General features: G+C 36.6%; 2 protein-coding genes across 3 annotated transcripts in view; one reads left to right on the top strand and one right to left on the bottom strand.

Moving 5' to 3' along the window:
- Nucleotides 1–174: 174 nt before the first annotated feature.
- Nucleotides 175–12,627, bottom strand: racgap1 (Rac GTPase activating protein 1). Of its 2 annotated transcripts, none has more exons than XM_028011314.1 (17): nucleotides 12,466–12,627; nucleotides 11,980–12,085; nucleotides 11,701–11,903; nucleotides 11,472–11,611; nucleotides 10,507–10,576; nucleotides 10,353–10,406; nucleotides 10,180–10,257; nucleotides 9,900–10,017; nucleotides 8,735–8,877; nucleotides 8,403–8,567; nucleotides 8,225–8,320; nucleotides 6,584–6,782; nucleotides 6,123–6,228; nucleotides 5,727–5,859; nucleotides 2,438–2,564; nucleotides 1,132–1,231; nucleotides 175–1,001 (listed from the first exon to the last, which is right to left on the bottom strand). In XM_028011314.1, exons 2-17 carry the CDS (start codon nucleotides 12,062–12,064, stop codon nucleotides 926–928), a joined length of 1,893 nt encoding a protein of 630 aa, XP_027867115.1. In that variant the 5' UTR covers nucleotides 12,065–12,085; nucleotides 12,466–12,627; the 3' UTR covers nucleotides 175–925. The 2 variants fall into 2 exon arrangements, with proteins under 2 accessions (XP_027867115.1, XP_027867117.1); XM_028011316.1 differs by having other exon boundaries at nucleotides 12,456–12,627.
- Nucleotides 12,628–17,900: 5,273 nt separating this feature from the next.
- LOC114141046 (inactive dipeptidyl peptidase 10) overlaps nucleotides 17,901–23,039 on the top strand; it is a 48,936-nt gene continuing 43,797 nt past the window's right edge. The window contains exon 1 of the mRNA XM_028011451.1: nucleotides 17,901–18,087. Coding sequence (XP_027867252.1) covers nucleotides 18,049–18,087 — 39 coding nt within the window. The 5' untranslated portion in view covers nucleotides 17,901–18,048. The remainder of the gene's footprint in view (nucleotides 18,088–23,039) is intronic.

Consider the following 23,039-nt stretch of genomic DNA (forward strand, 5'->3'; position numbering starts at 1 on the left):
TCTTTATTACAAAACTGTGCAGTTAGAATATCAAGCACTTTTAGAATTTATACAGAAATCAGCACTTTCCAAACCTTGAAAACACCTAATTAAAATTCAAGCATTTTCAAGGATTTCAAGCACCCATACAAGTCCTGTAAATATAGAAGTTGCATCAGAGAAGACAGGAGACAATTGTAGGCATTAGAAATGTATTTTATAAAGTACAACAATAACACTTTTGTACAAAATGTGTTAGTATCTGACCAAATAATGCCACAGTTGCTAAACTGGCTTATAAAATTATTGCTTTACACAGATAGCGGAGTGTAAATTTTACAAAGAGGAGCGAAATAATCAGGCAGGTAAACCTGCTATGATCATTGGCAGTGCAACTTTGATGTATTTTTGTTTTTCCTCAAGATGGAGAAAATAAAAAAGGAGCAAAAAAAACACAAACATTACTGGTCCAATTATTAATTTACCAACAAAATCTTGTCTATGAAAAAGCTCTGCCTTGTAACGATAATCTGAAGCTAAGAATAACATGGATTAAACGCTCCTACACATTTAGATTACAAACCACTGAGCAGTGAAGAAATTCACCACAAAAAGAAAACAAAGGAAATGAAACAGGAATGTTAAACTATAAGCTCACATATCAAAATAAGCACATCTAATTACACGCAAAAATGAAATGCCTTACAGTTCTTCAGCTTCTGAACTGAAGAACTTTTAAAACAATAAAAGCTGCATAAAACAGTTTATCTGTAAAGAAATGTCTCAGAAAAATTCCCCATTTTTCTAATGATCTGAATTTAGTATAAGCGACAAAAAGCGATGCCTACCATTTGGTTAAAATAATGTTTTATAAACAAATTACATCGACGCTCGTCTTTTTATATATAGTTCAGTATAGACGGAGATTAGTCTGAGATATGCTGGATTATTTGAGAAGTGGAGAAGAGAAGAACTTCCCTTGATGAGTAAATCCAACGGCCGATTTACTCTTGCTCCCAAATCTGAAAACAAACAGTTCACATGTTGAAAACCGTCATTAGTTGAGAGTCGTGGGAAATAATGACCCAGATTTAATTCATGAATTGAAAACAACGTTTCATGGTAGATGTGAAAAAGTTTCAGTTTATTTACCTGGGTGTCAGAGTGGACTTCATTCGCTGAGACAGGGAGCTGGAGGACGGCGTTTTGTTTAGTTGGTGTTCTGGTGTGGTTAGCGGTCCAAGTATGCTCACTGCAAAGACGGGTGAAATAGGATTAGGCTACTATAGGACTCCATGAGACGCCCAGAAACTAATATGTGGTAAATCGTACATTCTTTTTTAAAAGATTCTTAAATTATTAAGACAAAAATGAGCAGTGTACATTAAAAATGCAGCTTTTAAGCCAGTAGCGCTTTTCACTTAATTCCTCCTTTTATTACATAATAAATGAACCACATTTAACGAAAAGCTGATTAGTCACACAAGCCACAGTCCACACTGATTCCTGTCAAACTTACAAAGTCATGTATTTGACACTGATCAGTCTGAAAAATGCTACAAAGCCATTCTAAGACCCCTAAACACAAATTTAAAAAAAATAAATAAATATGCCAGGGAACGTTTCCAGGAGTTTTCAGCCTGTCAAAAATCACTGGCAGAGCAAATCAATTCACTGCATAAAGTGGATTTTGTTCCCACACCGAACTCTATTTGGTCTGTTTCTCTTTCCCATTCTGGTATGACCCCACCATCTTTATTCCTGTATCAACTGGATCCACTTAAAGATGACAAGCAGCACCCTCTGCTGAATGGCGGCCAAACTACAACACTAAAAGAAGGTTTAAACCAGTGGTTCCCAAAGTGGGTCCTCGAGGGTCGGCATCCTGCATGTTTTAGTTTTCTCCCTGGTTTAACGCACCTGGATCAAATGATGGCTCGTAAGAAGACCCAAGAAGAACATTGACATGCTGAAAAGGTTGTTGGTACCACCAGGGAGAGAACTAAACCATGCAGGCTGTCAGCCCTTGAGGACCGACTTTGGGCACCTCTGGTTTAAATGGACGTTATTAAGTTAGCCGACTGGAACTAATTTTAATCAAACAATTAATCAAAGAAAATTTTTCCAAGTACATAGAATAGTTTAAAAAAAACAAAAACAGGCTTTTATGACGGCAAAACTGAAACATGAGTATTAAAATCTCTCCTCAACAATGTAGAAGATTAACTGCTAATAGTTGCAAACTTCTGATGATGGTACAACCGCCTTGTAGGATCCATGTTGCTTTAGACAGCCTTTCCCCCTTAATATATAAAATTTTATAAGTGCAATTTGTTTTTACCCAGATTTTATCTACCTAAATAAAATGTGTTTAATGGTCTGAAACATTAGAAATGAAAAAAAAAACAGAACTCATCTAAGGCAGTAGTCCTGCAGTAACAGAAAATCAGAGCCATACTTCTCTCTGGGGTGGCGTAGCAGTTTGCGTTCTCGATGATCAAATGATTCAGATTGGGCTGCACATTTTCAGCCATCACATACTGACTCCAGTAATCCACCGGCAGAGACAGCAGGCGCTCCACCACCTGAACAGAAAATGGAATAATTAGTTATTTTAGCAGATCGCCTCGTTTTATTGCACCAGCGCTGCACTGATTTAGCTCGCCGTTAGCAAGACAGAGGGAATTAATAACAAAGGCCTCAGTGGGACTGTAATGGCTTCTTGGAGAGTAAAATTACACGGCTTACGGTTTGGGTGGGAGGCGATTATTGTGAGGAGGGGGGAAGTTCACTCCACAGAGGGATTCTCGTCGACAATAAATACGGTCTGACTGCTTTGGAGATCAAAAATAAATACAGAACACCAATGGATCTTTCATCTTTTTTATTGGAAATGATCATTCCAAACTTTTAATTATCTGGTTTTACTCTTGTACTTTCATTTGCTCTTTTTTTTTCTCCTTGAGATTAAAATAATTCAAATGGCTGAAAAGAAGGCTGGGGTACTTTCACTGAGGTAAAAACATAACACATTCAGGTCTTGCTGCAAAAAAGGTTTTCTATCCCTGAGCAAACATACATTATTGATGCCAGTGGGAAAAAAGTATTATCCAGGCTGTTTTTGAGTCATATCTCTTATTTTTATGGCTAAACATTCACTCACAAGTTGAATGGTGAGGAGAAATATAGCAGCTTCTTAAATTAGAATATACTGTATATAAATAAAAGTTCAGCAACATATATAGTTAAGAAAAAAAATTATGTCTGAATTTTTATAAACAAGGTTAAGTTTTTGTTTTTTTTATTAAATAAAAACATCAAATTACTGTTTTAAAGTAATTGAATTATATACTTAGTTAAAATATTGAACTAATTGTATAATTAGTTCAATAATTTAATCACATTAAATTATGCAATTGTCCATGCAATTGTTGAGATCAATAAGGTTTGCAGGTGGCTTTTCATTGACTGTTACGGGCAAGTGTAATAATGGAAAGTTGAGTGGAAGGAAAAAGGTTTGGTAGAAAATTCTACAAAAACAGAAGGTACGAGTAAGCCTGTCACTAAGCAAAGTATTAAACAATGTATTATATAAATGAGCTCGATAATTTCCATTCCAATGATTAAGATTTTTTGAGGGAGAATTTTGTTTAGAGACCTTTTATTTTGATTTCCATTTCATTTATTGTTTTTGATTGCTGTGTTTTGTCTTGGATATTTAAAATGTCCAGATTCAGTGTTATGTTCTTTACAAAATTAACTTTGCATTATTACGCCATTACCAGTGGTCTCAAAAACAATATTATCATTTATCGCAATAATTACTAAGAATTTATCGTCCAGAGATAAATTCTTATGTTATCATGACAGGACTAAATCCACATATCTACAGAAGCTTTTGCATCTAAATTTAAAATAATCTGCCGCATCAGGCTAGATGTTGGTGTAAAGCACTTTAGCTTGTTTGTTACTTAATAATAAAATTTAACTGGTGAAATAAAGACGAGGGAATGCCTTCACAGTGAAAAAAATCATAAAATCCACTGGGGTATAGCTGCTAAAAAAATAAAAAATAAACGCTTGCTTCCCTCGGGCAACTTGCATAGTTTATTGATGTCTGCAGCAAGAGGAATTTCAATGAGACAACTTTATCACGCAGATGTGTGCGCTTGGGTAAAACTGTCTCAGTCGTAATTGTAAATATGACAACGAGTAATAGGAGGTTTAAAACAGGAGATCTACAGCTGACAAGATTAATGCTTTTGTTGCTAATTTAAATTACTCATCTCATTGTTTCTGGCATATCTACAGCTGCCAGCGTCTGGGTAAGAACAGTCCATCACACGGTTCCTGCAGCTTCTCCATTTCAATATTTTTATGCTTTTACAAGTTTAGTTCATCCACCTTTTGGTAAAAAGTTAATTTTTCAACATTAGATTTTACATGCGCTGTTTATTTCAAGTACATGTTTGTATAGTGTGCAACAAAGTATGTGAAAAAGCAAAACGCACACAAAAATACCTCACATTTTCAAATATATTATTGATGCTCTCAAAAGGTGGAGAAAACAGTAAAAGGTAATTTTGACAATTCAGACAGTTCTTGAACTATACAACAAATGCCCAAAGCTTGAAGAGATGCACATATTTTATGGTCGCTTATGAGAAATGGAATATATTGCAGTCGAAAAATATTCCTGCTAAATTCAATAAAGCTATCCCATCTCCAAGTCTTTTATATTCAAAGTTAAACTATGTTTTTTTTTCATTTGTTATTGAAAGTTTTAATTTTCTTTTACAAGAATAAAGTGTGGACATTATTTATTAATTTTTTTAACTTGAAAGCCTGTACAGGCAATGTCTTAAATATAAGCACCACTTGTTGTTTTCCAACATTTCCAATAAAGACATTTTAATGTAACAGGGTTTATGTAGGTTTTACCAACTCTAATTTAAGACTTTAAGACTCTCATGGATAAAATTTAAGACCTACGTCACGACAGATGTACAAAAGAAATGCAGGGGGCCAAAACTGTGAAATTGCTTCTTGGATTCAGCTTTGTAAATTCTCACATGGCATATTATGGCTTTCTAGCTAGCGAACAAGTATTAGCATCTTGTTACTGCTAGGCTTAACCGCCTTCAGTCACAGAGTGCAGTGAGTGAGAATGTCTGCACATAACTAAAACATTTGCCTGATAGAAAAGACCTCCAGAAAAACAAACCCTAGACAGAAGATGAGATTAAATAGTCTTGCTAAAACAAAATTTAAGACCTATGATTAAGGCTAGCCACCGTTTTCTCTAATGTATTTAAGACACTTTAAGACCTTAATTTTAGATACATGAATCAAAAACTTTTTAACGATATGCAGACACACTGTGTAAAGGTTTAATATGTATCTATCCACAGGGTTTACCCCAGTGTGTTATAAGCCTGGCCGGCCACCAGGCAAGCATTGTAATTTTTTTTGAAGTTTTTTTTTTAATGTTTGGATTTAAGACTTTATAGTTGGTATTAATCTTCCAACTATAAAGTATTAATTTTCCAATAACACATAATTATCAAATGATATTTTAAAATTTCATGTCAACATGAAACATTTAACTCAAAAGCACAACGGGCCGCTGGATGAATGACTGCCCTAGCGCCCAATCACCGGGCTTAGCAAGTTTTCTGGGGGAAACCTTGCTTTGCATCTTTGTGTAGGTAAAAAAATTTAAAGTAAGATGGACTGCTTGGACCTACCATTGGTTGGCGTTTGGTATCCTGCAGGATGGTCATTGGTTCTGGGTTGGGAACAGCATGACCAACGATGGTTGGACCGAAAACCCGGGCCAGGTTGCCGATGTCCATCTTCGTGTCCAAACTGTCAGCAACTCTGCAAGATTTCATTGGACCAATTAAGGTCTCTGATACTCATAAAATTTTATTCCCTTCAGCAGTCGCAGATTCATCAAATGTTTAGCTAGTCTGTGGCAAACTAAAAAAAAGTAAGAGTTGAAAATCAAATATTTAGTTTAAGTTTTCATAAACTTTTTAATCAATATCCATTTTTAAACTATGCAAAGGCTTCCTAAAAGAATAAAACCTTCTCTAAATGTTAAATTCCACGTATTAGAAGGAGTATTTTTCACTCCTGACCTTTTGAGATGAAGAATCATGAAAGCCAGCGTGTCTCTGTTGGCCTGCGGCAGGTCACTGATGGTTTGGTACATCAGAGCTACGCTGTTGTCCTCGTCTGAAACCTCTGTGGGACGACAATGAGCAACTTTCTCAAGTGAAACAAGGCAAAGTGTGCAATTTCCATTGCAACTTGGGAAAAAAAAAAAAAAACTTCAGCAACAAACAAGCACTCAGAGTGGAACCCTGGGAAAAAGATCAATATTTTCTCAAGAGGTTTCTTTCACGTCGCTTAAATTGAACACATAAAACAAAAAGCAATCAGGACTTCTTATAAACCTACATTTAACGGCTGTGTTAAGTATATTTCTGAACTCTGATGTTGGTTTGCTGCAACTGTTGTCTCAAGAACAGCTGCAAATAATTTTTATATATGTATAGCGACATTTTGCCATCAGACCAGTCACATAAAATTAACGTACCAGCTGCGTCCATGAAGGCCCGGTTGAGGCGGAAAGTGAGCAGAGGCTCTTTCAGGTTCCTCAGGAAGTCCTTGAGGAGGCCGGTGATCGCGTGGATGTCGTCCACCTTGCTGAGCACAGGAACGGTTTTGCTGCGGAGGAACTTCTCCTTTAGATCCTTCACTGTGCGATCAGCGCCGGACAGACGATAAAGGCCAGCCTGAAAGGGGGAAGTCATCAAATATACACTGTTAGGGCTTCCCTAAAGATGCATTTATATTATAAAGTACTAAAAAAAAGAAGAAGAAAATAATACAAAGATTAGCAATGGCAAAATCCAAAGTATATGTCTGAAATAAGATTTTACTGTACAAAGATGATATGTGACGGCAGTACAAAGTGCTCTGCAAAACTACTCAGACTTGTTGGAAGTTTTCCACATTTTTGTGACATTAGAACAAAAAACCTGAACGTTCTTGGTTCAGAAAAAACATTAAAAGGTTCATATTGTATTGGGATTTTAAGTGATAAACCAAGAGTCTGCAACCTGGGCAGTCCAAAAAGCCATTTTTGCCCTCCGTCCGGCAAAACAAAACTCTTAGAGCCACAAATATGGCATCTTTTACAAAAACCACCAAATTTAGTAAGAAATAAATACAAAAAGGGGATAAATACATTTTCTTTTGTGTGATGTTATTTCAGGAAATAACCTAGAAAAAAAACGTTTCAAACCAAAAGACTAAAAAATTTTATCTGAAACATCTTTTGTTGTGAAAATTCAATGCAATTATTCCATGACAAATTATTATTGTTATTACAGCTGCACTTAAAAACATTGGTCAGTTCCATTTGTATTTTTTAGGCAACGGCATTAAGAGCCACTGTGAAAGATTAAAAGAGCCACTTGTGGCTCTAGAGCCTCAGGTTGCCGACCAACAAAAAGAAGGAAAACAGATTTACAATTAAAAAAAATCTGAAAAGTTTTCCATGAATCTGTGTTCAGAGTAGAGCAGGGCAACATGCACAAAAAGGTCATCACAATATTTATCCCTGTCTTGAATAGTTTTTAGAATTATCACAATATATTTTCATTTCAGAAGTCTACTTTCAAACAGAAAGAACAGTAGAAATAAAACTTTAACTGGTGAGATTTACTTTCAAAAAAATTGCCACAAACTGATAGTTTGCAGAACTTTAAATTGATCAATAATCACAATCTCTATTGTCTGACTTCTTAAATTTTAAAGTTTGTATTCATCACTGTTACTGACATTTTCTGTTTCGTAATAAATTATTCAAAACTTTTGTTTTTGCCAGCTCTAGATGCTTCACCGAGTCAATACTTTGTAAAACTATCTTTAGCTGTGATTACGGCTGCAAACATTTAGCTCAATGTACTTTCTTTCAAAATAAAGCTCAATTTATTTCAATTTGAAACTGTAATGTGACAAAATAGTCAATGTTAGCAAGTTATTCATCTTGTAATATTATTTTAATGCATTTACCAAACACAACCAAGTATGATTTAAAGTTATTCCCACAAAAGCAGAATGTCAAAACTAGAGTTAAATCTCTCGTCTTAGAAAGGCATTAACTGCAGAAATGTGAGGTTTTTAATGTTCTTTATAATTTGGCATTAAATCAGAGTGCTGCGCCACTCACCTCGTGCAAACCCCTTTGTTCAATCTCACTCACACAGTGAACCACGAGGGGAGGAATCATGGGCGCCGTGTCAGGAACGTAGTCTGAAAGGACGCCCTGAGGAGGAAAACAAACAGGAAACCTGGTTAAACTGAGGCTGAGCATCAGGTGAAACGCTGATAAAGACGTCATCACATGCCTCTCCAATTTTGACGGGTGTGCCTCCCAGGTTGGGGATGCACGGCAGCGGGCATCGTTCGCGACACTCGGGGTGCGAGACCACCCTACAGTCACGACACTTCAGTGAAATCTTGCCAAACTTGATCCTTTTTCCACACGGCACACAGGATTCGGGTTTGATTACCTGCAAGAGGCAGCCGTTAACTGAAATACACATCTCAGAAATGCCAGAATCTATAGACTGAGGAATTAATCCTAATATTTAAGATACAAATAATCAAAACCAAGCTTAAAATCCATAAAATATCATATTGTCACTGCTCTAGTTTTGAACAACAATGATAAACTTACAGTTTTGGAGACAAACTCGTGCAGACGGACGCCTCCTTTGCTTTGTGGAGTGCTGGGCTCAGCTTTATTCTCTCCCTCAGGATGTTCAGGGGCCTTAAAAACATTCTCACACTTGACAGCTTCAGAGTCCCACTCCATGGCAGCTGACAGGAGAGATTTAATAAACATCCACATATCAGAGAAATGATCCAGAAAACACAATAAAAAATTATTTTCTTTGAACTGTGGTAGAAATTTGGTGCTTATATTTCAACTTCTGACTGTTAATTTCACATATCAGAGGGAGTATAATATGTTCTTGATACTACAATCAAGAAATCCTATGACCAATATGTTTTCCTAAAACAAATAAATCACACCAGAAAACATTTTCCAAATACAAGAAGTGCAAAATTAGATAAATTTCAGTAAATCTTTTAAGTGTAATCTCCAGTGTTTGTTTAAAATTATTCTAATTATGTCACATCCCCCCTAAATTGACAAGCGTTTCTGTAACATTTGGCAAAAAAACCTTTAGATTTAAAGTAAATGTTTGAAGTTTTTTTTTTATATATTTATTTTTGTTAATGTCATAAGTTTAAAGCACTCAATGGCCACAATTTATTTTATTTTTTTTCAGTTAAAAATGCAAGATAATTTTATTCTGAGTTCTTTTATTTACCTGCACAAAAACAAATTAACATGTTCTTCATTAAAAAGGTCAAAAAAAAAAAAAAAAAAAGGGTCTCAAAGTTGTACAGTTTCCTAAATTGTTGGTCAAGATATCAATTTTAGTTTAACAAAAATGAGAACTGTCTTTGAAAACCGTTAACTGCACTGCCTTTAGGTTTATGTTTGAGTAAAAGGTCACTGGAGATTATGACATAAAAAAACCTTGGCTAATAAAAGAAAAATACTTATTTTGTACCTAAACCTTTCTATTAACAGATGTACTGTATATTTATCATCGAAAATTTAATACAAATCAAAAAGTCTCCAAACTGCATCCAAGGGCCACAAAAGGCCTCCGGGCCCCACGTTGGACACCACTGCTCTAATGGGTTTAGCACATCAAAATGGGAAAACCAACTAGGATAAATTCATCTAATCTTCAGCTGCTTACTTTAATAATTAATAAAGACATCATGAACGGAGGTTAACTCTACGTAAACGCAGTATATCCTACCAGTCTTTCTCCTGCTGCGAGTCCAGTAAGGAACCGTCTCTATGGTAGAAATGGCCTCAACAGGTCCTCCATTCGCAGGCACAGTCACTGTCGTCTTTGTCACAAGCGTCTCACTTCCCTGTCGCATCAATGCACACATTCGGTAAAACTAAATACAAAACTAAATCAGGCAAAGATTTGGCTGTAAGACCCCTCTGCATGCTAAGTAAAAGAATAAAACACTGAGATGTAAATGATTGTAACCCAATGGTGACATCCTGCAGAAAATGTCAACGTTTACCCTTTCTGAAGTTCTGCCTGTCGATCGTGATCTTTTAGTAGCACTTGGAGGACCATCAATGAGATTTCTTGAGGAGCGCTGAAATCAGGGCACAAAGTATGACACCTGTCATTTTTAACCACACATTTTCATTCATTACTCTCTTCCTAATAGTGAACGAATGCACAGCGTACCCTTTTTTCTCGCTTCTTGAGTCGTACCGTCCTGATGTTGGACGAATCCCAATCCTGTAAGACATATTAAGTCACATACTCATCCAAAACAGGCCATTATGAAGAAAATGTTCTCTGGATTGGAGATGATGCTGAGAAAAATCAGAGTACTTACAAGGGAGTCGTCGGTTTTGTCATAGCTTATATCTGACGAGATGGAGGCAGACTCATCTATTGTCAACAATCTGTAGAAAAAAAACAAGAAAAACGTGTTTGGTAAATAAAATACCATAACATACATGTCTCATGCAATAACCTGGGATTCCTCAGAATCCCAGGAAAATACTTGTTTTGCACCTAAAATTTCTATTAACAAATATACATTTATCATTGAAAATGTCATACAAATCAAAAAGTCTCCAAACTTACCATCCTGATGTTGGACATTAAGACTTAATGTCCAATTGATACCAATTGACACCAACTGCAAGGGTCAATTAGCAATCTGTGTTTTTGACTCTAGCAATATGACTGAATTGAACAGAAATAGTCTTTGTTGCCCCACAGAAGGAAATTTCAGGTGTAGCATAAAATGTAGATGTATAAACAAAAACATTCAAAGTGTTTAAGGAAACATAAAAAATAAGATTAAGAACAACAATAATAGTAATATTAAATATTGGATAAGATTATATAAAAATACTGCACAATTATTAAAAATAGAAACGTACGAGCAATAAACTTTAAATTCTAACAAACATTTAACAGCAGAACTGGAAGACATTTTAAATATCTTAAATATATAAAACAACAGAAATAACAAATAAAATGAACTTTAAAGTCTCTCTAAGCAAAATCGCCCTTCGAAGAAAAAAAAAAAAAAAAAGGACTACTTGAGACCAAAGCATCTTCTTCTATCATCCAGTTTTTGGTAGAAAGAAAGAGAGAAAAGAGAAAAATAATAAACCATGCAAATTTAAATTATTGAACTTAATTGATTTATTGCTTATTATGACATGCTTAAATAGAATCATCATTGGCCATCCAGTTGAATGATTTTCATATATAAAAAAGAAAACCAAAACCAAACTGGTACTAAAACTCCAGGTTAGAAAGTGACAGTATATAACATCCTTATACCTCCGATTGGTAGTCTGGTTGTTTGTTTGGCAGTTTGTATTGAGGAAGGCCAGAGCAGAGCGTTGTTCAGCACTCAGCTGGATGCTGTTGGTGGATCCCTCACTCATTAAAAGGTCCCGGATCAACTGAATCTGACGGTCCTGAACATTCAAAACGCAAGTGGAGAAAAAATTAAGAGCTGCTTGAAGGTAAACCCTAAAACAAAAAATTTGCATTTAAGAAACCATACCAGCGTTTCGCAGTCGGCCTCTGCCTTTTGTCTGCGCCGGATCTCCACGTCCACTTGGTTGCGGGCGTGTTTCAGCTTCACATCCAAGGCTCCTCTCTCCATCTCTGCTTTTCTCAGCATATCCTGGCAAGATCCCAGTTCATCCAGAGACCTTGCCCATCTGCGGCGGCAGTCCTCAAAGTTCTGCAGCATCTGAATGAAACCTTTGAGTGAGAGTCCAAATTGTTATTACAATTTACATGCCAGATTAAATCATATAATCTGACACGAACCACTTACTGGGCTCAATATTCTCATTCATAAGGTCAACATGAGTCCTCAGATTGTCATATAGGCTCTGGAGGTTCAGGATTGTAGTCTCCATGGTGTCCAACAATTCAAATACCTATAGGACAAGAATTACACACACACACAACTTAATGATCCTTTAATTTAACAGACTGTTCAATTTGTGTTGATCTAGAAACTTCCGACTCGTTTTGAAGTAAGCTGCGCCTTTCAAAGAAATAGTTACTCTAAATACATTTTACAGTGAGGCAAGTTAACTTATTAAATTAAACAACACTCTTATATAGCGCTTTTCAACCCCCCAATGCTTCTCAATGACGCAAGTTACCGTTTATCTTTCTAGCTTTAGCTAGCAAGGTTTCACAATAACGTTACTCGTTCACCGATTAATGTAGGTTAACAAAACAAAACAGCAGCTAAGCTAACTTTGTCTGTCTTTCCTATTTGCACCCACTGGGTACACTTACAGTTAGCTACCTGTTTGGAGAAAATCTGTACAGTAAACGCTTCCGGAGAGTTGTTTAATTTAGCAGTTTGTTCTCATTTTCTCTTCGCAGCGGTCACCGTCTTTGTCCACATCCTTGTTCAGCCGCACCTACTATGAGCGGGTTTCTTTTCAAACTTCGCCGCTAGCCAATGAATGGGCTCTGCGTGGGTGTCAAAGTGATCTGCAGTTACGACTTCCGTATACTTCTTTTCAAAATAAAATCAACGTAACTGTCCCTTCTCCACTTATCTCACAAAACCAAAGCGTAAAACAACAAAAACAAATATCTGTACAAATGATAGCTTAATATGAAAATTTAATGGACTGACTGCACACTTAATAAATGCGCATGATAAAGAAATAAAGTGTGAAAGTGAAAATGAAAATACGACACTTCCGGTCAGTTATTTTAAAGCCTAACGGTCATTGGCATATTGGAACTTGCGGAAGCAGAGCTATTTTTATTTTATTTTAAGATATAAGTCGCATAACAACTACAATTCCTCTTTCTCTAAAATTCTAAATATATAAAAATAAAATAATGTGACGCTGTAAATTTACCACGGCAGTATTTGAGTTCCAAGTCAGGGGTAAAAAATAAAGTACACCAGATAATCAAATCAAATTTTATTTGTATAACACATTTCAGCAGCAAGGCATTTCAAAGTGCTTTACATCATATCAAACACAGAAACACAATGCAACATAGAATCAACAATCAAAACACGACATTAAGTCAAGTTCCATCATTAAATTTGTTATTGATTATGTTTCAAATACAATCCTGATCAGGTGGGTTTTTAGTCGAGATTTAAAGGGAGTCAGTGTTTCAGCTGTTTTACAGTTTTCTGGAAGTTTGTTCCAAATTTGTGGTGCATAGAAGCTGAAAGCTGCTTCTCCTCGTTTCGTTCTGGTTCTGGGGATGCAGAGCAGACCAGAACCGGAAGACCTGAGAGGTCTGGAAGGTTGATACAACAACAGCAGATCTTTAAGGTATTGTGGCGCTGAGCCGTTCAGTGATCTATAAACTAACATCAGTATTTTAAAGTCTATTCTTTGAGCTACAGGGTGCCAGTGGAGGGACTTTAAAACTGGTGTTATGTGCTCTATCTTGCTGGTTTTAGCGAGAATGTGCTTTGTAATGTAAAGCAGTGCATAAATGTTCCAAAAGAGGGTGCTGTTGTTTTCTGTAATTGCTGGCACTACCACAATTCCGACATGTTTGTCCTGCCGGGGACACCGTAGCGCAGGGGATTTCTGCGCGCGAACTGCCGTATTCTTTACAGTGTGTTTACTGCCTGTAAGGTAAGCAGCAGCTCTGCTAGCTCGGTGTAACATATACAGTATATTAATATACCGATCCATCTCTGTTTGTTCAGTTTGCCTGTTAAGTATAAATTACATTTTGTTCTGGTGATGTTTGATTATTTTGTAAAAAGAAAAAAAACGATTGAATGCTGACAGTGTGTTTACTGCCTGTAAGGTGAACAAAATAAACGCGCCAAAGTCTCCCCACAACGACGAGCCGCCTGTCTGATTCCTCTCCTGCACGGAACACATCCCACCCTCACACAAACACAACGCAGAGTCCATCGGGTGTCTTCCAGCTGCTGCAGGGTTAAAGAGGGAAAGCCTGGGTTACAGTAAAAACAGAATATTCTCTGTTGTTGTTTTAGTGAAAATCAAATTAATAGGCCTATAGCATATATAGCAAAACAAGTATAACCCTTCTGCTGAATTGAAGGACTGTTACAAGTCAGACTACTGAAAATGCCAAGTTAAAATGCAAATGTTGAACAAATGGAATATCTATGAAAAGTACCATTATATGTGGTTTGGGTAAATTTTTTCACAAGTTTCAGTGTTCTTAATTAACTTCCAGTACATTTTTGTTCGTTTTTTTTGTATTTTACATCTTACCACTTAGAAAGATCCTGGTATCTTACTGTCTAATAACCCATTCTCCAAATCTCCTGCAATTAGCCACGGGATCCCACAGGGGTTTGTGTGGGGCCCGCTTGGCAGTTTCAGGTCAGATGTTTTACTTTACTTTTTTTTTATCTTTTGGGGTTTCTTATGTGATTACTTGCAACTGTATGAGCTATTAATATTTCTAAAATGTGTTTGACACAATTGGACTACTAGCTAACTGACTACTGTCATCATAATGGCACCATCTATTTCCAGGAAAGCATTTTAGATTGATTTTTTTTTTTTTTTTATCAAAATGTATACCTTTTTGTCTAAGTTGTATAAGATTTTAATCATCAAGATTTCTATACATTGCATCTTAATTGTTTTTCATTCTACATTATTTTATGTTTATTCCAAAAAAAATTAGAAAGTGGTTGCACAGTGGCGCAGTTGGTAGCACTGTTGCCTTGCAGCAAGAAGGTCCTGGGTACGATTCCCAGCCCGGGGTCTTTCTGCATGGAGTTTGCATGTTCTCCCTGTGCATGCGTGGGTTCTCTCCGGGTACTCCGGCTTCCTCCCACAGTCCAAAAATATGACTGTCAGGTTAATTGGTCTCTCTAAATTCTCCCTAGGTGTGAGTGTGTGTGTGCATGGTTGTCTGTCTCTGTGTTGACCTGCGACAGACTGGCGACCTGTCCAGGGTGACCCTGCCTCTTGCCCAGAATGTTGGCTGGAGATAGGCACCAGCACCCCTGCCTACCCCACTAGGGATAAGGGTATACAGAAAATGGATGGATGGGTGGTTGTTCCACTATGAAGCATTTAATCTGTCTTTGGAATCTGAATTTTCTTTTAAATTTATATGAATACAATATAACAACAGTTGGTTATATAAACTTACCGCACAGGAAGGTGAAAGACTGAGGCCAGTTTCATGAAATTGCAAAAGTAAGAGTTACAATAAAAGGCTGTACATTAATTGAGTCTTTGTCAAGTTACCTTGATAACCCTGATAGATTCAGTACTTTCCTTCTCTTTAGTGTGTCCATCAGATTCAAGTCACTGTCACAGCTAACATAGAGTACAGAGTAAATGATAGGAAAAGACACAAGGAAAGGATTTTATGTGGGATTCAAGCTTCAAAGTCACTGTATTGTACAGCACTGTGTTCAGGTTTGAGTTTGTCTTCATTTATTCAAGAACATGTGCAGGAACATTATTCTCACAAGAGAGAATATGCCCCGCACCAGATATTGCCCCTGGCTAATTTCCATATGTTGCCCCTGAGGCTAAAACTGCTTCTAAAATACAGATGCAACATACAGAGATGCAGAGTTAAGCCACAGTACTCCCTCACTCAGTTAACACGCACAGGACAAAACTCATCTCACACAGTTCCTCGTCCTAATTCAGTTTTTCAACATATCCTGTCGGGATAAATTAAAGAATCCAATCATCTCCATTGGTGCAGTCAGATATTCAGTCTTTAATGTCAGCAAGCTTCAATCATGCAGATTTACACAGAAATTAATGATGAAAGAGTAATTTTCATGAGTATGTTAAACATCATTATACTTCTATCTAGGTCAGCTTACATCAGAGTACAGTGTTTGAAATACAAAATAAGATGCAACCAAGATGAGGCAACCTAAGTTACCAACACGATGCATTATAAACACACAACAAACTCAGTACAAAATGCACACATTTGAAAATTAGACTGCAATTAACTAATATCTGTTCATAAATGCTGATAAAATGGGTTATCATTGATACGTTTTTAAACTTTGTAGAAAAAGAAAATGGAAGTCCTGAGATGTTTTCTTACAGGAAGTCTGTTCCATTTCTGAATGGGCCCCACCTTAGCACTCAGACAGCAATAAAAAAAGGATAAATAATAATAATGAGCCTTGTGATTAAACCTATTTTACCTTTTCCACATCTACAAACTTCAATGTATGGAATCAGGACTGTATATGATAGACCAAACCTAAAGTCCATCTCCTTTTACTGTGATACTCTAAATTAAATCCAAGTGCATTAGTGAGGAAACAGCAGTTGAAAACAGATTATAGGCCTAAATTTTAGAATTTGCACACTTTTTTATTGTATATTTTAAATTTTACCTTAATCTTAATTCTGTTATTTTTATTTAGATAGTACTATTTTACAATCTTATCATTCTATTTAATATTTAAATATTCCATAGAAATAATATCTAGCATAGCATTTCACATGACACTGTTCAGTCCACGATTTGAAACGGGAGAGTGTGGCACAAATACAAACTTATTAGGACATAAAGTCTGGATATTTTGAAATCAGAGAAGAACACAAGTATTGATCTTCACAAGACTGGCCTTTACTAAAATACATACAAAACGCCACTTTTGGCAGGAAACTGAGATGAACAGCTATATGAAGTACAACATAAACATCATAACACATCGTATAGTCAACAGCTGTAAAAACCAGTAACAGACATTACATTTTGTCAACGTTAACATCATGAATACACATCAAATATGTTGGTTAATGTTCCATTTATCATGGTTTTAAAGCAGCTCTAAACAGGTGGGGTGTTAGTTTAGATTTAAATAATTTCAGTGTTTCGGCTCTTTTGCAGTTTTCTGGAACTTTGTTCCAGATTTGTGGTGCATAGAAGCTGAATTCATGTTTGGTTCTGGTTCTTGGGATGCAGAGCAGAACCAGAAGACCTGAGGGGTCTGGAAGGTTCCTATGACAACTGCAGGTCTTGTGGTGCAAAACTGTTCAGTGATTTATAAACAACAGTATTTTAATATTTTAAAGTCTATTCTCTGAGCTACAGGGACTTTAGAATTGGGTGATGTGCTCTAATCTTCTTGGTTTTAGTCAGAACGCCAGCAGCAGCGTTCTGGGTCAGCTGCAGCTGGAGGATTGATTTGTTAGACACCGTTGTAAAGACACTGTTGTAGTAATCAATGCAACTAAAATGCATGGATTTCTCTCTAAATCTTGTTAGGTTGTTTTTGTTTAATCCTGGAAATGTTCTTCAGGTGATAGAAGCCTGACTTTGTAACTGTCTTTATGTGGCTCTGAATGTTCAGATCTGATTTTTAGTTTCTGGCTACAAAAAATAAATCAGTGTGTTGACTCTAGATTGTTCCTCCTTAGAGCTAAAGATAATAACTTACTTTTTTCTGTCCACCTAAAGAAAGTTGTTATTCACGCACTGATTTGTCCAAAGCATCTGTTCAGTGCTCGGTTTGGTGTAGAGTTACCCGGTGATACGGTTTGGTTGTATTATGGCAATACGATTCCAATGAAACAGCATTAGGACAGTTAAATTGGGTATTGGATTTTAACATTATGTGTTTTTTAATCAAAACTGATTGTTCATCATTCCTACTCAAGCAACTCAAGCGGTTTGTATGTCTATTTACACTCAACACCTCGTCACGATTAATTTCCGACCAAATCAGCAGCCAGAAGGAAAAAGAGACAGAGAGAGAGAGAGAGAGAGAGAGAGAGAGAGAGATAGGCAGGACCACCAACCCGCTGAGGACAAACTTGCAAGAAGCGGAGCATGCAGAAAAAGCTCCGCCAAACAACAGTGCAGCTGCTCGGCGGCTTGTGAGGCTACACACGGCAGCGCGGAGCTTGTTGCGGATTACACCATGATTGCCACAACTCAACAAAACATGACCACGGATCTGGTAGGTGGGCTTCAATTCACCACTTTGCGGTTCCCTTCCTTGTGCAGAGGTTTGAGGGGTGTGTGTGTGTGTGTTTTCTCCAAGGGGGGTTTTCCGTGTGTCGAAGAAAATTGGTGATTTCGCTTCTTGACACTTTTCCCGTTGCTGTCCATCTTCCGGACAGGCTTGCCCCTGAGCTCTGTGGTGTGATTCTGACGTCCAGTCTTCTTCTTCTTCTTCTTTATTGTCCCATGCAGCCTCACAGAGTGTTTCCCTGCACCGTTAAGAAAGCTCAATTTTCCTGGATGATAATTAGTCCCAGCAGTCAGTCCCCTCCAGCATGGACGCGCACATTGACAAAAGAGGAGGGGGGGCAGCCTGCACACTATGATTGATTAGCCCTTTGCTGCAAAGGTGCATGGTCAATGAATGGAGATTATGAAGCAGGGCATTTGTAAATTGCAGTAAATTTAAGCAGTTCAAACTGAAAAAATGATACAAACTAGCCAGTGTGAGGTATAATCTAATTATTATGCTGCCTAAATGAGGATTAAATAATCCTCTTCTGTATATTTTGTTTTCAAGCTTTATTCTCTGCTCATAATGTGAGATGCATTTATTATTACTATGTTTTTTTTCCCCCCTCAGCATTTTTGCAGGTTTTAATCTGCAGAGCTACAGAAGATGTTTCAGATACAGTTATAAAACAAACAGAACAGAATCAATACAATTGGAGTAGCAGTTTCCATCTCGGGGGCCGGGGGCAAAATCTGGCTCGCTGTAGCTTTTCATGTGGCCCTCTACACTCCAAATTACATCAAAATTCACACAAAATCAACTGATCCCCAATTTTTCAGATTTTACTGACATTTTTCCCCAAAATTGGCCAAAAATGTTGGTTTAAAGTGACTTCTGCCCCAGCCTTACTTGATGTCAAGTTATATAGTCTGTGACCAATAAAGCGATTAATAAAAAGTCACATATTACATCACCCATTAGCGCAAATATTGCTAATGGGTGATGTACATTATACAGTATATTACAAAAAACCCAAAAAATCCAATCACAAAATCCTGGAGAGACTGATTTGTGATTATTTAATTTTAAGAAACACTTATTGAATGTGGAAACAAATAGGTATTTATTAATATTTTAACAGTTTAATGGGTTTTATCAATATATTCTGGCACAACCGGCCCTTTAAGAACATTCAGATAGAAAATGAAAATGAGTTTGACATAACTGGTCTACAGGGTTGGTGCCGATGGTCGCTGGGTCGATCATGACTTACATCAACAGCAGGACCAGGGCAAGGCAATGCGAAATAAGCAGCTGCTGTGAGGCCCCCACAACACCAGGGGGCCCCTAGAGCAAAAATCTAATGTGAAAAGCTAAATTTTTGAACTTAGTCTGTCTTAATTTAATAGAATATAAAATTAGGGAAATTTTGTTTTGACAAGTTGATTAAAAAATAGCCTACATTTGTTTCTTGGTTCCTTATAATGATTTTTATTTTTAAAATCTTCATACAATTATTCAAAGTTCTTTTGAACTGGATAATTGCTAGCATGTTTGACCTTAGCATTAGTGCTTTATCTAAACAAATTAAAAGTGGATTTAAACTTTTAAATTCTTTTGAAACTTGTTTTCCGACTTCTAAAGCTAATATTTGTGGTCCATTAGCAACAATTTTCTCAAGATAAAGTCTCTCAGCTAACAACAACTGTGATTTTAGCAATAGCGCTGTAGCTTTATGAGTTCTTGCTGAAAGTCCAACCCCAGACGAGAGCCATAACTTTTATTTCATTGACATATATTAACATATTATTCTTGCCATTTGCACAAAGAAAGAGAATAACAGTTATATTCAAGTCAAAATGATTAGCCAAGACTTATGCTAGAAGTAACAACAGTATTGAAAATAACATCAATAACAAAAATATGCTTGATTTAAATGTGGATTATTTTAATGAGTAATATTTAGAATTAATTTTTACAGTTTATTCCAGTTATGACACTTATTTAAATTTCTTTCTTTAATGTTGAATGTTGAGTACAATATAAAAACCATGCTAAATCATTTAATTCATGATAAAACTGTGATTCTTTTTAGAAGAGTTTCAGGATCTCTGTATATTTACTCAGCTGCAGCTTCGGTTACTTCAGAGGATTGTTTTTTTCATTCTGAATACCTAGTGGTGTATTACTGAGGAAAACTCCTTGACATTAAGTGGCACTCAGGTCTTTAGTGCTTTCACTGACATGATGAAACCCAAATGAAACTTGCCAGAAATCATTTATTTCATAATCCGGAGGCTTTTTTCTTTCTGTCGGAAACGACCACAGAAGACTGCAGGGTTTATAGACGACCTTTTTACCTGCAAATGTCAGCTCACGTCAGTCACAAATCAATGTACTTTAGGCAGCAAATCTGGTGAGATTGTTGCTCCTTTACATGGCAGAAACATTATTGATGCATTTAGTTATAAACGGGAAGTAACTGTTTGCATACATCCTCTGTCTTTGAGCCTTAGCTTGAGTTAATTATTTAAAGATGCACCAATGAATCAGCTGAGATTGAACTGAATTGAAAGTTTTTTCTTTCATTGTTTGTGATCAAGGAATTGGCAGATCAATACTGGAAATTTGATTTCTATTTATTAAAGTCACCAAAACTAAGAACTTGCATAATTTTCTATCTATGAAAGCATCAGAGTATATTTTGATGCACTTCATTTGACATAAGTGTTCGTGCATAAATGAGTATAATTTTGTGATTCCTTAGTTTTTTTTTGTACAATGGAGTATTAGGACTATAACGATAAAAGAAAACAATAAGTAATAAGTCATAAAACTGCAAGAATAAACTCGTATGAGAATAAAGTAAGAAAAATATGAGAATAAAGTTGTAGTTTAAGAAGAATATTGTCATAATATTATGAGAATAAAATTATAACATTCAGAGAATAAACTTGTACGAAAATAGAAGTTATGTAACATGAGAATAAAGTCCTAATATTACAGGAATGAAGTTGTAAAATTACAAGAAAGTTGTAATATTATCACTTCATTCTTGTAATATTAGGACTTTATACCCATAATTTTCAGTTTTGATTTTTTTTAGCATCACCCAAATACATTTTGAAATTAAACTACTATCAAAGGCGAACATTTTTTCTTTAATGTGCTATGACCCTTTGAAAATAATAGGTTTGATTAAAATTTGAATTTTGCAGCTCAGAAATCAGAAAAATGGCAACAAAAAAACCCCAAAAACAAAACACCTAATTGGTTCATCCCTGGAATTACCTTTTTAGGATAGTGTGTGTTATGTTAAATGTCAATTTTTAATGCAGCACACATACATTTGTTTTTGCATAAAATCCGACCAAAAAGCCCAGTTTAATACCAGAAATGTTTGTGTTGAGGCTCAGACTCAGCTCATGCTCCATTTTTTAAATTACACTGAATCCTAACACGTTATTTACGGGTAAATCCCCTCAGAGGAGATTCGGCGCGCCGGGAAAAAAAGAGTTCTCTTCATCATATTTACTTTGACTCTACATCATGTCACCCGTATAGCTCCCCCACCTCGCGTTTTCCTGATGCTGCCTGTTCCCCAAGGCGGAAACTAAGTGTACAGGATCCTTTGGTGATGTAATTTTCTTGTGTGTGATGGGGAGCATGAAAAGAAGATAGGGGAGCCTTGCAGCGATAGACTAAAGCAGCTGGGCTTTCATTTCACGAAGGCTTTTGCTGCATTGTCTCGTCATAACCTCCAGGGCTTAAAACAGAGAAAGTAATCTCTAGTTATGGTCTCACGTGGTGTCTTTACCATTTTTTTCTCTTTTTTGCAGTAGAGACAATCCAATGCAATGCTTTGGTTCAGATGGAAATCAATGCCAATCCGTTGTATCTAATCATTACAGCCGTTTGGTTTCTCTTCATCTGAAATTACAGTCTGCTCTAATGATGACCTTTATTTTTACTGAGGCAATGAGAAATATTGACAAGATAATGCATATGGGTTCCTTGTTAATCTGCATCTTTCCCCTGTGAGTAATTATAATGAATCATTAAAATCAGCCTATTGCTTATATATTGAGGTCTGTATGTGCCTGGCAATAAAATACCCACTTTAACGTTAGCAGTTTATTCATTAATGTCTACATCTGTGATCTACGTCAACAGCCAGCGTTCAGGAGGTTTTCAAGTATGCAAATCCAGCAACGGCGTGCATCGGTTCACTCATTTCTCTTCTTGTGATTTATTATTGGATGCCTCAAAGACTCAGAAGATGGAGTTAAGGAGGTCTCCTGAGTCTAATTTATGAATTTTAAATACTGCCTGAATCCTGCACAACCTAGTTGTGGTGCGCGCTCTGCAGATCATGTTTGGTGTGACTTGTTTTCGTTTGTCTGCAAATTCCTTTTGGACACCTTAAGAGAAAAAACAAAGTATTTGTGAGGAGTGTAATGGGTTACTCCAGTCTGATCTGAAGTTGACACGGTGTTGTAAATCCTCGAGGATGGGCCATACTTTTCAATAATCGTGGTGTTTAGGACGGAGAGCTTCTGTCTAAAAGTCTCCTTCATGGCTGCATTCCCTCTCTTAATTGTTACCCTGCGGACCTTGTACAACTGTGCACCTTATCGATTCCCTCATTTGGTTGAGTGAAAATCCCACAGCGCTGCCGGCGAATGAAAGAGCCCTCTCTCGCCTCCAGTTCAGTTCTGCTTGCTTTGCCAAAAAAAGAAAAGACGTCCTCCCAGAGGGGGACGCCTTCTGGTAATTTATTCATTAACAGTTGTTTGCTGTTTGTCCAACACCTTCATCTAAACTCCTTTATCCTCCTTGAAATACAAAAGATCCCACCCCTCTGCAGAAAACCGGCTCTCGGATATTTCTCCGTGTCGGTCAGGCTGCTGACTGTGATAAACCGACTCTGTCACACCGATCAGCTCTGTCATCTG

The sequence above is a fragment of the Xiphophorus couchianus genome, chromosome 24, assembly GCF_001444195.1.
Source record: "Xiphophorus couchianus chromosome 24, X_couchianus-1.0, whole genome shotgun sequence".
Classification (NCBI taxonomy): domain Eukaryota; kingdom Metazoa; phylum Chordata; class Actinopteri; order Cyprinodontiformes; family Poeciliidae; genus Xiphophorus; species Xiphophorus couchianus.